Source organism: Corvus moneduloides, chromosome 26, assembly GCF_009650955.1.
Source record: "Corvus moneduloides isolate bCorMon1 chromosome 26, bCorMon1.pri, whole genome shotgun sequence".
Classification (NCBI taxonomy): domain Eukaryota; kingdom Metazoa; phylum Chordata; class Aves; order Passeriformes; family Corvidae; genus Corvus; species Corvus moneduloides.
The window spans coordinates 2,862,303-2,879,314 of NC_045501.1; the positions used below are offsets into that span (position 1 = coordinate 2,862,303).

The 17,012-nt window shown below is 54.0% G+C and overlaps 2 protein-coding genes and 1 long non-coding RNA gene across 4 annotated transcripts; 2 read left to right on the forward strand and 1 right to left on the reverse strand.

Annotated features, from left to right (window-relative positions):
* Positions 1-271: 271 nt before the first annotated feature.
* LOC116435314 lies at positions 272-5,752 on the reverse strand. The gene is made up of 2 exons (XR_004236764.1): positions 4,945-5,752; positions 272-1,083 (listed from the first exon to the last, which is right to left on the reverse strand). It is a non-coding gene; the product is annotated as an uncharacterized LOC116435314 (long non-coding RNA).
* Positions 738-9,707, forward strand: TTC25 (tetratricopeptide repeat domain 25). Of its 2 annotated transcripts, XM_032091555.1 has the most exons (12): positions 738-868; positions 1,267-1,398; positions 1,684-1,837; positions 4,060-4,121; positions 4,819-4,969; positions 5,746-5,970; positions 6,289-6,496; positions 7,967-8,053; positions 8,248-8,444; positions 8,610-8,710; positions 8,933-9,014; positions 9,461-9,707. In XM_032091555.1, exons 1-12 carry the CDS (start codon positions 758-760, stop codon positions 9,565-9,567), a joined length of 1,617 nt encoding a protein of 538 aa, XP_031947446.1. In that variant the 5' UTR covers positions 738-757; the 3' UTR covers positions 9,568-9,707. The 2 variants fall into 2 exon arrangements, with proteins under 2 accessions (XP_031947446.1, XP_031947447.1); XM_032091556.1 differs by lacking the exon at positions 8,933-9,014.
* A 247-nt stretch (positions 9,708-9,954) lies between these two features.
* Positions 9,955-16,246, forward strand: CNP (2',3'-cyclic nucleotide 3' phosphodiesterase). The gene is made up of 4 exons (XM_032091557.1): positions 9,955-10,060; positions 12,123-12,792; positions 13,309-13,451; positions 14,003-16,246. Exons 1-4 carry the CDS (start codon positions 10,058-10,060, stop codon positions 14,453-14,455), a joined length of 1,269 nt encoding a protein of 422 aa, XP_031947448.1. The 5' UTR covers positions 9,955-10,057; the 3' UTR covers positions 14,456-16,246.
* The last annotated feature ends 766 nt before the right edge of the window (positions 16,247-17,012 follow it).

The following is a 17,012-nucleotide window of genomic DNA, read 5'->3' on the forward strand; positions in this document are numbered from 1 at the left end:
TCCCCACCCTGGCGTGACCCCCACCCCGCCTCCCGCCCCCGCGGCTGCCGTCCAGAGGGGCTGGGCCAGGGCCAGGGCAGCCCCGAGCGCGATCGGGAGCCTGGCAGTGCTGATCTGCCTCGTCGTGACTTTAAATGTCATCGGTTCCGAGCGGGACAGATGCCCCCCCGCCCTTACTCTGAGTCACTTGGCAGGAACAAAGTGTTTCAAGCACAAATCTTGGCGCAGGGCCTGACCCAGCGCCAAAATAAAGTCAGGACTGAAGAGCTGATAGGAGTGACCCAGCAGCATTTATTTAGCCAGGACTAGCCCCCTCAGCGCTGAAACCGCTACCGGGGCCAGCCGCGAGCACCAAACCATTATCGACTGTAGGGAGACGGTGGCTGCCCTCGTGTTGCGCCTGCGGAACACACGCGAGTTACCCGGCGGGGCAGAGGAACCGGCTCTGCCCGGCGTTCGGCCACCGCCGAGGCACCGCGGCTGTACTGAGCGGCTGCGCTCCTGGCAGGGCCCCGGGAACGCGGGTGCAAGAACAGAACCCCACGGGCACGGAGTCGGGTCAGCTCAGAAGCTCGGCGAGGACCCGCCGGTAGCGAGCGCCGCGCCGGAGCCGGGACCGGGCCGGAGCCAGGACCGGGACACCGGGAGCCCACGTGGGCACCGTCCGGGCGCGTCCGTCACTTCCGGGGCGGGACAGAGCACCGGAAGCGGCGGTTGCCCGGTTACCGTTGCTCGGCAACGGCGCCGCAGCGCAGCCATGGCGGAGGATGAGACCTTGCCCGTGGTCACTTTCGGGAGTCTCATGACCGAGGGAACGGCCCTGAGCCGGCGCGGCCAGCACGACAAGGCTCTGGGCTGCTTCAATGACGTGAGGGCGCCGCGGCCCGAGGGCACCGAGCTGCACGCGGCCGGGAGGGGCCTCGGGGTGGGGCCGCCGCTCGGTTCAGGCGGGGGAAGAGGCGGGGGGGGACCCATGGAAAGAGGGGAAGGCACGGAGGGACGTGTCCCCAGAAGGTCTCGGCACGAGGGGGTGACCCAGACAGGGCAGTTCAGGGACAGGGCAGCGCCTGCAGCGTAGAGAACCTGTGAACAACAAGAGAACACTCTTATCACTAAAAACCTTGTGGTTTTGTCCTCATCCGTCGTCAAGATCCATGTGGGAACTGTGCAGGTGGCATCAAATACCTGCAATTGTGTATTTGTGGTGTTGAGCCAGCACTGGTGACATGTCCAGTGCTGGTGACATGTCCATGTCTGTGGTTCCAGGCGCTGAAACTGAGGGCAGGAGACAAGCACTGCCTTATCACCCGCTCCAAGTGTTTCCTGAAGCTTGGAGACACAGAAAACTCCTTGAAAGATGCTGAAGCCTCGCTCAAAATTGACAAAACATTCCCCGAGGTAACCAGCTGAAGTGGTAGGAGGGGGGTGGCCAAGGGCTGGCCTGGATCTGGGAGACCCTGGAGGGTCTGAGGCAGAGCTGTGAGGAAAGAGCTCACTCCAAACACTCCTGAGATTTCTATTGCTCTCGGAGCTGTCGAGGTGCTCAGGCACCTCCAGGTTTGGGGTTTAATGTATGCAAGTTGTTACAGCCCTGGGCTCTCACTTCTGCCTGGCAGGAGTTACTTGAGATCCACGAAAGTTTTCCCTCCTTTTAATAATTTCGTTTCCCAAATGTCATTTTAGGGGCTTTACCAAAAAGCAGAGACACTGTACACCATGGGTGACTTTGAGTTCGCGCTGGTGTTTTACCACCGAGGCCGGAGGCTCCGCCCAGATATACACAAATTCCAGCTGGGCATCAACAAGGCCGAGGAGGCGATTATCAACTGCCTTGGGAGTAAGAAGTGTCACTTTCTGGCCCCCATGAGCCTGGATGACGCTGTTCAGGGCCCAGCTGATGGCAAATCAGCTCTGCAAGTGACCCAAGAGCCCCACACCAGAGTCTCTCTGCTTCTGGGGCCATGTTATTTGTGGCAGATAAATCCAGAAGCAGCAGGAAGCACCACAAAGAGCCAATCTTGCTCTTTTTGTCTTTTGTTCTTTACTTCTGCCCTGTACATACACAGTGTCTGATCCCTTTAGTTCTGTAGGTAAGTCCTGACACTCCATTTTCCAAAATCATCATGGAAACATTCCAGGGAATACAGACCAGAGCAGCTCATCTCATCAGCGACCTGACTGTGGCCTCCCAGTACATGAGGGGAGCTGACAAGAAAGTTGGAAATACTATTTACAAGGGCCTGGAGTGCCAGGACAAGGAGGAATGGCTTCCCACTGCCCAAGGGCAGGGTTAGATGGGATATTGGGAAGAAATTCTTCCCTGTGAGGGTGGGGAGGCCCTGGCACAGGTTGCCCAGAGCAGCTGTGGCTGCCCCATCTCTGGAAGTTTCCAAGGCCAGGTTGGACGTGGCTTGGAGCAACCTGGTCTAATGGAAGGTGTCTTTGACCATGGGAGGTGGAATTCCAGGGGATGGAACTGGATGAGCTCTAAGGTCCCTTCCAATCTAAACCATTCAGGGATTCTATGATCCTATGATCTACCTCCAGCACTAATTACAGAATCCATTTTGAGACCTTTATCCCTGTATTCAAAGTTTGGAAGGAAATATGCCATGCTACCTCAGACTGGCCTCCTCAAATCCTGACTCTCCTCCAGTTTTCATTGCACAAGAGCAGTGAAACTGTTGACTCTTGTAACGAGCTCTGCTTTCATCATTCGTGGCTCAGATCATTGAGCAGGTCCTGTAGAGGCAGGAAAGGCCAAGGACCTCGTGGGGTTCAAAACAAACTGAAAACTTGTCCCTTTTCCCTTAGTTTTTCTCTCAGCTCTGCTAGCGGGCATGGACAGGACGTGCCCCACTGTGTGGACCAGACACACCTCACCTGGGGCTGCCACCTCTGACACGTGAGTGGAGCACCCATGCAGGGCTCATCTGGGGCTGCCAAACCTGTCTGGCGGGTTGGAACCGCTCGGGTGGATCCCGGAGCCTGTCCCTGCCCAGCTCCTGACATGCCCCACTCACACCCTACACAGATCCCCAGATAGGCCAGGGCCTCCCTCTCCCAAAATTTCAAAATTTCAGCCCTCCCCCAGTGCCAGGGATTAACATGTGCCAGTGGTACCAGAGCCTGCAGCACTTTCATATGGGATAGTTATTTAGAAAACAGGGAAGATTTCCAGATCTGGCTTGCTTTCCTCCATTCCTTCTGCTTCCTGAGCTTAGGACAATGCTCAAATATCATCACAGCTCCCACCTGAAATCTTCCCAGCTCAGTATCCCAAGCCAAGAACTCTTAACCACCTTTGAGCCCTTGGGCTGCAGGCACAGGAATGGATTAAAAAAGTAGAAAACTTACTTTAAATCAGTCAATAGCTCTGAGATGCAGGGAAGCATGGAAACACGTCAGCACGGATTTAGATGTTTGAATAGTTGGGAAATGCACACACATTAACAGGGTCCATCCCCAAACTGCTTCCCTGACTCTGCTTTACCTGGAAGGATCAGGAACACCTGCTCCCGTAATCCGCCTGTGTTCGTGCTGCTGGCCTGGGCTATGGTTGTGCCTAAGGGAATTCTGCAGCAGCCTTGGAAGCTCTGTCCTTCCCCCAGAACAAACAAAGAGCTGTTCCTCACTCTCCCTCCCAGGGTGCAGACAGATGGTAGAACTGGGCGTCAGTGAAAACACAACGGGTATTTTGCCCTAATCAGTGCGCAAACCTTTAAAATGCCTTTCTTTCAATTTTATGCTTCAGCTGTGATCCCCCAGAAGAACCTGCACCCTTCTCCTTCTTCAGTTTCCATGCAGGATGTACCCTGTCTGTAGGAATATTGCAACAGGAGCCCCTGTGCTGTGTGAATTAAAATCCCAAGAGGAGCTAGTGGATGAGCTGCATTCCCTGCTTCCCGAACACACCAACACCCGTATTCCATGGGAAAGAGTTAGAAAAGCTTTGGTTGAAACCAAACACTTTGGGCTTGGCACCTTGATGGGCATTTTACTCACAACACCCTGCATGGCTGCTGTAGGCCACTAACACAGACTCCTCTGTGTCTGCAGATCCATCCGCAGTGAAGCTGGAGAACACGGAGGAGCTGTGCTTCGTGAGCAGGCAGGCAGAGGTACAGCATGGGGCTCTTTCTGAAGAAGCTTCTAGAGTTGTTGTAATGCTAAAACTGCCTGAAATGGGCACCTGAGGGGTGACAGTCCCCACAGGGACATGGCTGTGGGAGCAGTGGGCCTGCTGAAGGGCCTCTTGAGGATTAAAACACACTGGCCCATCATGAGAGTGTTTCTCACCTGCTTCTAATGCAGGTCTGGCTCAAGCCACCCAGAATTTAAAGGGGAAGGCAGAAGGGCAGGAAGAGTCACCATGGAGTAACAAAACCCAGTTTGGAATTTCTTCTCCAGCCCATATCTGGGGGTGTTGCCAGTCACCCATCTGAGGCTAATGAGTAACAGCCCAGAGGTCGAGGAGGGTACAGTGAGCTCCAGTATTGACTTTGGGTTTACCTGATGTTTAAGGGTCACAGTTTTGATAATGGACACTTTTCTCTATTGCTACACTTTTGGGTGCTCCATTGCAATAGTGTCTTGTTCCTCTGAGAGGCCAGAACTAGTTCTTGCCCTTTCTATAACACCCTTGTGGTCCCCAGGGAGCACAACTGGCTGCAGAATTTCATAGCCAAAGCAGCTGGTGAGACACTGACTTTTTGCTTTAATTTAAAAAAGAAGCTGTCTTATATGGAGTGTAAACAGAATGCTGCTCATCCCAGTGTTCCCCACTGATGTCCCCCAACTCCTTTTGCTTTTTTCTAGCTGCAGAGAAAAAAAGACAACCAGCAACAGCAGAACAAACCAACTAAGGATCAAAAACGGGCGAAGAAGCAGAGTCCGAAAACAGAGCGACAGCTTCTGGGAGAGCTTTATGCTGACAAGGCGTACCTGGAGAAGTTGCTCAAGGATGAAGGTGTTTCTCCTTCTCAGCAGATTCTATTTTTCTTTCATCCTTTTAAAAATGATTCTTTATTTCTCTTCTTCTTTTATATCCCTGTGACTCTTCCTTAGTTGTACCAGAGCTCACATAGCACATGGTGCTCTCAGTGGTGGGGACACAGGCAGGTGTCAGCTCATGGGGCTGTGACTCTTCTGTGGGTTTGTTATAAATGCTGTTAAGGTCAAGATGCAGGAATTGGAGAAGTATCTTATTTTAGAAAAAGGCACACAGATGATTCTCCTTTAGTCATATTTCTAGGGAACTTTTCACTCAGAAATAGAGAAGTGCTTAAGATTTGGTCTGCTCATAGGTTTTGTGGTATTGCCAGCATTAATTATACATGTGGGCGGTCTGGTTTCCAGGCAGGTAAAAGCCCTCTCAGTTTCCATCTGCCAGCCTGATCCACAGCACTGTTCAAAGTGCCCTGTCAATACAGATGTGCCATACAGATGTTCTGTCCCAGAGAAGAGCACAGCTGGCTCTGCTTTCTGGGCCCCTTCTTGGCTCTGATCAGCAGGGAAGGGAGCAGATAGAGGGCTGGAACACCAGCTCAGCTCACTGAACCACACAGGATGGGTAACAGAGTTTTTTGTTAACTCCCCCATCACCTCAGCTCTGAGGAGCACGGGACACTTTCATTTCCAGCACTGTCTGTGTCAGAGCAGGAAAACGTTCCCAATCAATTCCCCACTGAGCTGCAGCTCAGGTCTGTTGATTCTCACCTGGGTTCTACCTTATCTTATTTCCAGACTTGATGCAGAGCAGCACAAGGCAGGGGATCAAAGTCATGGACCTGGTTTTGGATGGCATCTCCTACCTGAACCACCGCCGGGACTTCTGGCAGCAGCAGAAGCCGATGTACGCCCGGGTGTACGAGCGCAAGCTGCTGCGGCAGGGGAGGATGCAGGACAAGAAACGGAAATCATCTGACATTGGCAGATCCATCGCAAAGGATATGGAGGACATTGAGTTGTGTAGGTTCCTGGCTGGAAGCTGAGTGCCTCCCACTGCTTTGGGAGCTCTAACTATTCCCAAGCTTTGTCTGAGGGTAACCCACTTCACCAGGTCTCACTTCCTGGGTATCACAGAATTCCAAGATGGTTTGGGTTGGAAGGGACCTCGAAGTTCACCCCATTCCACCCCCCCGCCATGGGCAGGGACACTTTTCACTGTCCCAGGTTGCTCCAAGCCCTGTCCAAACTGGCCTGGAACACTTCAAGGGATGGGGAATTCACAACTTCTCAATGTCTCTGTGTCACACTCCAGTGTCAAACTCTGCTCCCTGTCCCCAGGTCTGGCCAGAGGCTCCGCTGAGGAAAGCTGCAGGAAAGCTGAGCGTATGCTGAGAAAGATACAAGGGTGGACAGAGGAGGAAGTTCCCAACAAGAATGAACTGATTGGGAACCTCCACAGCTGTATTGGGAATGCACACTTGGCAATGGGACAGATGGAGGCAGCTTTGCACAGCCATAAGATGGATCTGGATTTTGCCAGGAAGAAGTAAGTTCTGGGTAGTTCATGTGGGTGGGGAAAGGGGAAAGTACCTCTGTGGGGGTGTTTTAGCATTAGGTTATGTAATTATCACCTGTGAGTTTAACAGGACTACACATCCAGCTCTGCCCAAGTATTAGGGTCTGTGGTGACTTTTTATCTTCATTATTTCAAAAATAAGGAGCCTGAAGCAGATTTTTAAGGACCCACGGCACAGGGCACATTGAAACATCTGCTGAAGCAAAGCAAAAGAGCACAAGTCCCAGTCTCAGCACTTGAGCCTTGAGCAGGCACTTCCTTCTCAGGAAGATCAGGCTCACCAGTTTTCTGCTACATTTTGTCTTAAACCCCTTTTCATACAGACCATTAAGCATGGCTTGAAATAAAGGTCTCTTCCAGGTGCACTTGCCTGTCTGCACTGGACACATCCCACGGCTCTTCCAGCTGAACCACAGAGGAGCAAAATGTTGTCTTAGATTTAGCAAGAGTTTGCAAAGCATAGCAGAAAACATGGAACAGTGCCTTGAAGTGAAGTGATTTGGGATTTATTTTTGTCAGTAGTGCACTGGGCTGTCACAATGTCACTGGGTGGTTGTTTCTCAATTTCAAAAATCCTTTTGGAAATGAATGTTGGTTTAGGAGAAGGTTGCCTCTCTCCTGGTGATCGCACTCCCCGAGTGCGCCAGGTAAAGGCAGGAATTGGCAGGAGATTCCTGGGTTTGGGATCTCTCTACACGCGAAGTTGCCTTTAAGGACCGGCGGTGACGGGCGGGCCGCGCCCTCTGGCGGCTGCACCTGGAGACGCCGCTAATGACTCGTTAATGACTCGCGTTAATGACCCCGTGAAGGGGGTTTGAACTGGATCTCACCCCAACCGGACTGTGATTCCATGACTCCCATCACATTTATCTGCTCCTCGCATAGGCTTTTTCATCTCTAAGGTAAGGGTAGGCAGAGCCGCTTCTGAAGCTGAGAACGAGGATAATTAAGAAAAAAATTAAAGCCCACAGGCTTCATTATTACAGAAGGAGCTGCCTGTAGCATGGAGCAAAGCTCAGTCCAAGCACAGGATCAGGGCTGGTGTCAGGAGCCTGCAGACACACTACAGATGCCTTTTTGGGTCTGTTGCTTTGAAAGACAGAAATCATCCATGAGTGTCAGGGACACAGAGGGAAACGGAGGCAAAGAAAAGTGGAAAGATTTTCCCAAGGACTGCCAGGTTTGCACAAAAATTAATAATAATCAAAGGCAAAGCTAAACCATTTCCCATGTGTCTCATGGAGTCAGCTGCCAGACCTGTAGATAAAATCAAAAATCAACCTTGATTTCATGACTTTCAGCCTGACCTGGGCCCTTTACTTCCCAGTGCTTCCCTGAGGGCATGGGGGGCACCAAAGGGACCATGAGGCTGAAGAAACCCAGAGTGGGTGAGGAACAGGACAATGTCAGTGCCACAATCCCTTTGTCTCCCCACCGCAGCGCTCTGACGGACGCCGTGTCCCGGGCCCTGGACAACATCGGCCACGTGTACGCCCGAATCGGCAGGTTCCAGCAGGCCATCAACACGTATGTACAGCCCAGCAGGAAGGACATCGGGGGTTGGAGTGACCCAGGTCACGGCTCTTCAGCCGTGTGTTCTCACTGCAGCTCGATCTGGGGAAATTTTCACACCTGAACCCTTTGCTATCAAAGCAGTGATTGAGTCGTAACTGTACCCAGTGAGGGTTGGTAAAGATATGTCTGTCTTAATCTTCTTGAAGCTGGGAGGAGAAGATTCCACTGGCCCAGTCCAGCCTGGAGAAGGCCTGGCTGTTCCATGAAATTGGACGGTGCTACCTTGAGCTGGATAAAGCTGAAGAAGCCCAAGATTACGGCCAGAAGTCCCTGCAGTCAGCAGATGAAGACGGAGATGTGGAGTGGCAGCTCCATGCCACTGTGCTGGTGGCACAGGCACAAGGTAAAGATGTGGGCACAGGTTTTGCTCTCAGGGTGTAGAAGCTGGTCTGAAAACATCTCTGGGATTTAACAGCCAAAGCAACTGCTCAGTTCAAGACTGGCTTGATTAATTCTTGCTGTTCTCCTGATCCTGGGCTAAACCAGCGGATATCCTTGTCTGTTCCAGTGAAATTGAAAGATCACCGTTCTGCAATCATGAATTTTGAAAGGGCTCTGGAGAAGGCGAAGCTTGTGCCCAGTGAAGCTGCTCAAAATGGCATCATTGCGGTAAGGGGGCTGCTGCGGGGAGGAGGAGCCCTGGGCAACATCTGTGAGGAGCTGTTATCCCAGCTGGATACTCCAGCCAGTAATGCCATAGAAATGCAGTAGAAATGCAGTTTTACAGTAGGAAAGGACTTCATAACGATAGCAGAGAGCAAAAGAAAACAGGGAAATATTGGGTATGTAGCTGCATTTCTGGGGCTTTCATAAGAACCACATCCCTTTCAGGCCTTGGATAATGTGAGCAAAAGCTTCATTGCGGAGCTGAAAAAAAGCCACAAAGAAGCGATGACGGTTCCCTCACAGCAAGGTACTTGTCGTTCACACCTCTGCGCCCAGAAATGGGAAAAAAAAAGCACTTTCCTGTTCAGCACCTTAGAATTCCCACAGCACCCATTTCCTTGCAAGTATTGAATTAAAAGCTTGGTGGAAGTCCAGCATTGCTCCAGCTGCGCTCCCAGATCCGGCCGTGCCCAGCTTAGAACGGGAGATGGCGGCGTTCCCTGAGGGTCCCCTGCAGCCCGACACTCCAGCCCTGCCCCGGCCCTCCTGGGGTTCGGTGGGGGGATCCTGGCAGGGCTCTGTGCCCGCAGCCCCCGGGGCTGGTCTCCTCAGGCCGTGCAGCCCAGCACCTGCCGTCCCAGAACGTAGAGGGGAGTGAGAGATTCCTGGTGAGGGCAAGGGAGTCCGGGGGTCTTTCTCGTGCGCAACTGCTGAGTGCTAGAACGTGGCTTAAATTTCCTTTTTCCTTCCCAGATCGTTCCATCAGCAGTGAAAACGTAACAATTACCATTGAGAATGTGGAAGAGAAGGAAAAAGAGGAACAACTCACGGAGAGCCAAGATGAAAAGCCAAAGGATTAAAAGCCAAAAGAGGAAGCCAGAAACGAAATAGAAGCAGATGGAAACATTAAAGAGGGGGAAACGGACAAGGAAATAAAGGAGAGCAGTGGGGGAAAGTAGAGCCGAGGGGGGAAGATTAAATAAATATTGAATAAGAGCCATACCTAGCACTGGAGTGGTGTGTCCCTAGCAGGGAAGAGCGGGTCTGAGCCGCCGCCGTACTCAGAGCGCAGCCTCCCCCCGCCTTGTACCCCCCTCTCGCGGCCCCGGCCCCGCCGCGGCTCAGGACGGTCCCGGCAGCATCCCCGGGACGGCTCCTCCGGGAGCTGCCGGGCGGGGCGGGGGCCTGAACCCTGCGGCCCCCCCGCCGCCCCGGGGAGGGTTCGGCCCGGCCCTCGGGGGCGGGCGGGCCCTGGGGCTATGAAAGGAGCCGCGGCCGCGGCCGCCCCAGAGCCGCTTCCCCGCCGCGCCGCTCCGCACCGGCGGCCGCCCCGGAGCCGCTGCCCTCACCATGGTAAGTGGGGCCGGTGGGATGGGGACTGGGATGGGGACTGGGATCGGGATCGGGACCGGGATCGGGACTGGGATCGGGGCCGCCGCTCCGCCCGGGCAGCGGTTCCGATTCCCAGGAGGGCGGAAGCGCCGGCGGCGTCGCCGACACGTGCGGCTGGGGCTGGGGCTGGGGCTGGGGGAGCGCGGAGGCGGCCGGGCCCCGAGAACGGCCCCGGGGGCCCGTGGCTCCGTCCCGGGGGTCCCGGGACACCCTGGGGGCTGGCGGGGCACGGGCAACTCGGGTCCGGGGGCGATCGCTCCCTCCACGCGAGCCCCTGTTCCGTGGGGAGCCGGACACAAGCGGGAGCTTTGTGGAGGCGGCGGGGGGGCCGGGCCCGGCTCAATGGGAGATTGTCCGGCGAGACCCCGCTCCTCCGGGCTCTGCGGAGCCTTTGTCCGCCCGGGCCGGGCCGTGAAGGCGCCCGTTGTCCCCGAGCCGGCGGCGAACAATGGCCCGGGGGGGCCGCAATTGTTCCTTTGTTCACGGGGCTGAAAAGCGCCTCAGTCCCCTCAGCAGCTGCCGCGGCAGAACAGCGGCCCCGGTCCCCGCCCGCGGGACAGCCCGGTGCGGGGACAGCCCGGCCCGGGGCCACCGCAGCCCCGGCTCCGGCCGTGCTGTCCCCTGGCAAGCGGGGCACCTGCGCTGCGAGGAGGAGCAGCGCCCCAGGTAACTCAGCGGCTTCCTCCTGTGTGAGCACTTTGAGCCCCGAGGCCGCGGGGAAGGCAGCACGGGGGTCGCTGGGGAGCCCGGAGGTCCCTGCTGCTCTCGGGGGCCCGTGTGTCCCCGCCTGGGTGCGAGGCTGCAGCTGACCCCAGGACAGGCAGTGCCCGTGGGAACTGTGGGGTCCTGCTCCCAGGGCATTTGGAACCAAACCCATCTGCACCTTCTGGAATAAAGAGACGGGGAAATTCAACACGTGAAAAGTGTTTTTTTTAAAACAGCATCACTCCGCAAACTGGAAAAACATTTTTCTGGCCCAGGCAGAGCATTTATGTTTTATGTAAAACCTCTCAATTTTTGCGTCAAAGGCAAAATTCACTCCTGAGCATCACTCCCATGATCTTTGGCTTCAGCAGGTCCAGTGGATCCCAGGCTGGACTGGCCTACAGGCAGCTGGGGAGGTAGAAAGTTCATGTATTGACCCAAAAACAGTGTCTGCCTCGTTGATGCTATTGAGGACTTGCACAGCTGAAGAAATCTCTTGTTTCCTTTCAGTCCCATGTTTTCCCAGGCCCTACAGGGAATTAATCTGGGATTCCACTTACCAGAACTGCTGGCAGGAGGGGAGGGAGAGCCTGTGCCAGCTCCCAGCGGCATTTTCCGCTCACTGCTGCCAACCATGAGTGTTTCGTTTCCTCCAGCACTCAAGGTTTCACTTTCGAGTTCTACCTAGCAGCTGCTGGGAGGGGTTTGGCTTTCCTGTAAGCTATCTCAGTTGCTCTTCCCAAGAGGAGCCCGAATTCCCTCCTGCGAGGCGCTCGGCTGCTGATCCTCAGCGCAGCTCAGACAGAGACAGCGTCACCCCTGCTGGCTGCTCTAGGAAACAGCCTCTTCCCTGGGAACGGGGTTTGTGATTCAGGTGAAGGGATGAGAGCGTGGCAGCTCTCAACCTGCTGGGACTTTCGGTTCCCGTTGGGCTCCTCCACGGGTCCCTGCCTTCGCATCCGGCAGCCACAGGGTTTTGTTCAAGCGTTCAGACTAAATGTGCCACAGGAGGAGCCCTGCCTGGGCTGGGGCTTTGTGGCAGCTCATGGTGCTTGAGAAACCCCTTCCTGGCAGGGCAGGGCTGCAGCTGCTGAGGCCAGAGCGGGGCTGAACCTTCAGCCCTTGGGCGGGATGCAGGTCCCTGCTGTGGGACCAGCCAGAGCAGCTGTGGGAGGAGGTGTCAGCTGAGCAGGGCACCCAAGTGAGGGAGTGTGGGGGAGATGCTCCCTGTGCCCCATCCTTCCCACTAAAGGTGCCAGCAGGGCCACATTGTCTCTGGGGTTCCTGCCCTGCAAAGTGTTTTCTCTTTCCATTTCAGAACAGAGGTTTCTCCAAGAAGAGTCACACTTTCCTGCCTAAAATATTTAGAAAAATGTCTACTCAATCAGCGAAAGAGAGGCCTGAGAGTTTGCACTTCCCATTCCTGGACGATGAAGACACCATCTCCACACTCAAAGAATCCAAAACCTTTTTCATCCTCCGGGGCCTGCCCGGCAGCGGGAAGTCCACCCTCGCCCAGGCCATCCATGATCGGTACAAAGATGCCTGCAAGGTCATCTCTGTCGATCACTATAAAATTACACCGTTAATAAGAAGCTCCATTCCCGAAGAGTACTCCAAGGTGGATGAGGATCTAGTTGACTATTGCAAACGGGAGATCAGTGTCATCGTTTTGGATGACACTCACCACGAGCGGGAACGGCTGGACCAGATCTTTGACATTGCTGACAAGTACCGGTACAAAGTCATCTTCGCCGAGCCCAAAACCCCATGGCGCTTGGATTGTCCCCAGCTAAAGGACAAGAATCAATGGAAACTATCCGTGGAAGAGCTGAAGAAGATGAAACCAAGCTTGGAGAAGGAATTCCTCCCCATGTATTTTGGGTGGTTTTTGAGCAAAAGAAGTTCGGAGATCCTGAGGAAGGCTGGCCAGGCATTCCTGGATGAGCTTGGGAGTCTCAAAGCTTTCAAAAAGGAGAGTAAATACTGTATGTATTATGTTGTCTTACCACGTTTTTACCTGTTGATGTTAACAAGTCTGATCAGCTTCTAAAGTCAATTTTTAAAGCTGTCAACAAGAAAAGCTTTGTAAAGCTACTAATCTGGTGTTCATAGTTGACAAAGTTGCTTTTGTAAGTAAAAATAAATTGAAGAGTTTTTCCCAAGTTTGTTTAGCTCTGGCCCCACAGGGCACTGGGCTCAGGTGGCAGCAGCAGGACATGGGGTCCTGGGTGTCCCCTGTTTTGGAAAGGCTGAACAATCCCATCCCTTAGGGGACTCTCACGTCATCAGGTTTAAGATGAGCCACGGTGATGCACAAAAGCTTCTGTTCTCTGGCTCCATCTGTGGAGAGCCTGGGAGGAGGGAGGGGTTTGGCTTCCCACCCAGTGCTCCCCCAGCAGCCAGAGAGATGAGAAGGCTGGGGTAGGGAAGGGAGTCGAGGTGGGACTGGGGCTCCTGATCGGGAGGATCAGGACAGTGACATTGTTTACTTGTATCTGCAGTTCCTTCTGCTACCGAGGATCCCAAAATAAAAATAGATCTCACCAGCTACTTTGTGAAGAGGCCGCCTGGGGTCCTGCACTGCACCACGAAGTACACCGAGTTTGGAAAAGCAGCCGGAGCTGAGGAATATGCACAGCAGGAAGTGAGTGTTGGGGTCCCACCTCCTCCCCACACCCCCTGTGTCCCCTCCCTCCCCAGAGGGGTGTCCATGAGCCTGGGGAAGGGTTGGGGATGGGCTTTGCTCTGAGTCAAGAGGCCAAATATAGGGACAGGAACTACGACCACGTGTTCTGTGCAAGAGAAAACACAGAATTGTGGAGACAGTGATTGTTTCCTATTTCCAAACAAAATACTCCCAGTTTCCCCGATCACACATGACTTCCAGCATCATCTCTGACAGCTTGAGTTGAATGATGATAAATTGAAGTATTTACATTCCCAGATCGATTATTTCAGAACACATAAGCCCAGGTTAAATATTGGAAGGACAGAGATGTTACCAGCTCCGAATCCACAGAGCTGGGACATCAGGCACCGACCTTCTCCTTGCTCTGGGTATTTTGACCATGTCACAGCGAGAGCTGCCATGAGCAGCCACATCCCCAAGCCTGGGGGCAGTGACTGCAGGGCAGCGCTGTGAATCCCCACCCACAGGCACTAATGCTGATCCATGTGCGTGTCCCTCTCCTCCAGGCCGTGAAGGCTTCCTATGGCAAAGGCTTCACCCTCTCCATCTCGGCGCTGTTCATCACCACAAAGACTGTCGGGGCTCGCATCGAGCTGAGCGAGCAGCAGCTGCTGCTGTGGCCCGGGGATGCCGACAAGATCCTGTCCACGGACAACCTCCCGCGGGGCAGCCGGGCCCACATCACCCTCGGCTGCGCCAACGGCGTCGAAGCCGTCCAGACCGGGCTCGACCTGCTGGAGTTTGTGAAGCTGGAAAAGGCAGGGAACAAAGGGGAGCAAGTGGGGGAAATCGGAGGAGGGAAACTGCTGTATTTTGATAACGGTATGTGGATGCTTGTGCTGTCTAAAAAGATTGATGTGAAGGCGATATTCTCGGGATACTATGGGAAGGGAAAACTCGTGCCAACGCAGAGCACCAACAAACGGGGCTCTGCCTTTAGCTCCTGCACCATCATCTAGGAGCACGGGCAGGGCAGCTCCTCGGCTTGTTTTTAAAAGGCAAGTAACTCCTGTAACCTTAAAAGTGTAAAGAGAAATAATTCTACCTTTACTAAAGTCAACCCTTCTGCCCACCCCAGTGTGAAGCCTCTGGGGAGTTATTGGCCTCAGAAAAGGAAGAAAACAAGCAACTCCTGACTGAAACGGTCACAGATTTTAATGTGAGTTTTGGAGGGAACCAACTGGGGTGTCCTGCTTGTTTTCTTCCTTGGAGAAAGATCAGCTCTGGGCTTTTATCGCTCCCCTCTGAACCACAATCGTTCGATCTTTACCTGTTGGCACTGACCAAAGCCTGCCAGTCGCTGGTCTGAAGCCAAGGGAACTGCAGGATGTCCCTCCCCTCCCACACCCAGGGACTGACATCGGCTGTTCTGGCAGCCAATTACAGGGTCAGACCTGGCAAGACCCAGGCATGGGTCACTCCTGTCAGGAGTCCTGTCCTTACCAAGGGTTTGGTCCCTAAGGACAGACCTTGCTGAGGGCAGCAGGTCCTGGCAGCCCTAATCGCAGGCCGGTCCCGCAGCTGCCCAGTGGGCTCATCCCAGCTCCCGTCCCTCACAGCAGAGATGCTCTGGGGACAGCCAGGAGGAGGGCACTGTGCCAGGTGATGTCTTAAAGACACCAGCCATGGACTTAGGGGGAATCAAGTGAAACATCAGGACAGGGAGCCAATTCCTGCAAAGCAGCTCCAGCCACTTCCCTCCACCTGAGCTGGACCAAGCACCATCCCGTGTCCTGTAGGGAACAATCCTGCCTTGGCAGGGAGTGGAAAAGATGAACTAACATCTTTTCCATCTTATTTGATAGAAACTAAAATCATGTCTGAAGTACAGAACTGGACTTCATGCAAGATTTTACTCCCTTCCTCTAATGCACTTGAATGTTAAGAGTTAGGCTGGAGTAACCCCGTAGTGTAGGAAGCGGAGGCACTGTAACCACGTAACTCACGTCTGCTCGAACCTAAACCTCGGCTGGAAGTTACTGACCCAGAACTTCTGTCATTAAATCTGTTTTATTGAAACTTGGGTTTGTGCTCTGCCAGGCCCTGTCCCAGCAGGGCAGTGGCTCCTGGGCATTGTTTAACACAAAGCTCCACTAACAGCCCCAGGTCAGGTCCCAGCTCGACCTCCTGCTCTGGCTCAGGGTCTGGGGAGCAGCAGAGTCACATTAACCCACACTAACACTGTAAATACTGACTGTGTTTGAGGCGTGGCCTGGGCTGGGGCTGTCGCTGGGCACAGCTCACCCCGAGTCCAATGCTGCCGGCGCAAGGAGCGTTTCTCCTCTGAATGTTGAGGCCAAAAGCAGGGAGAGCTTTGGTGCTTGTCTGGTACCAAACACTCTGCCATGAAAGCAAAATACTTCCTGCTGTTCCAAAGCAAAGGATTAAATTCTCATTATAACATGAAAGAGTGAGCTATAAACCCACCCAGAGCACCTGTGACCCTCCATGGAGAAACCCTTCCAAGCTTTCACAGTGGCAGCAGCTGAGTGCCCAAGGCTCAGCCAAGGCCTCTCCTGACAGAACCTCAAGGGTTTGTTCCACCAAAGCTCTGTAAGGTATTTGCCAGCACTGGCTCAGGGGCCAGCTGAGCCCACACCCCCAGCACCCAGGTCACTCCAGCACTGGAATACTCAGCTGGAATATCTCCTTCATCTGCCTGTTCAAGAACAACAGTGACACTGTCGTCGTTTGAGTTTTTATTAGTTTGTACATCATATACAGTTTATAATAAAGTAAAACCGATTGCATATGGGTCTGCTCAGGCTGATTTCCCATACAAACACGGCATCAGGAGTTCTGCTAAGGAAGTAAACAACAAATATTCACATTTTTACCATTCACATCCTAGAAAGGTCCAAGAGGGACAGTCGGTACCGATGCGGAGCCCGGCTGGGAGAGGATGAGGAGTTTGGCAAAGCAATGGGACAGTGATTGCTCCATGCAATTCCCCTTTCCTCCCAGGGAAAGGTTGAGCTATGTACACTGAGGTAAACATTCCGAATTCCAATTCAGATAAATACGGCAGCACAGGGACAAGCTCCTCTCCAAGTGGCTTCGCATCGGTGCCTGGATTTGTCCTGACTATTCCGTAATGCTGTGACACACGGGCACTGCGGGGCTCAAGGTGCTCTCACGTGGCCCCTTGGATGCCACCTCACACCATGCTGTTCACACGAGCCATTAAGGGACAATGGGGATGGGGATGGGACAGTTGGACAGGCTGGGATGGCAGCCGGGCTGCTTGTCCTGCTGCAGGCTCCCCACGGATCCTGCCCCCCTGGGCCACCCCTGGTGCTCCAGCTCCGGTGCAGTGTCCCAGCTCCCAGCCATAGACCAGAGCTGTCCCTCCAAGCTCAGATCTGGGTAAGGAAAAAGCCCAGCACTGCTCCAAGAAGGGATAACCCCATCCATGACGGTGGGAGTGGAGAGAGCCAGGCCTGGCCAGGAAGGCCAAAGCATTTCACATCGGCTCCCACAGTCATGCAGGGACCCACAATGGCCCCTGAGCCAAGG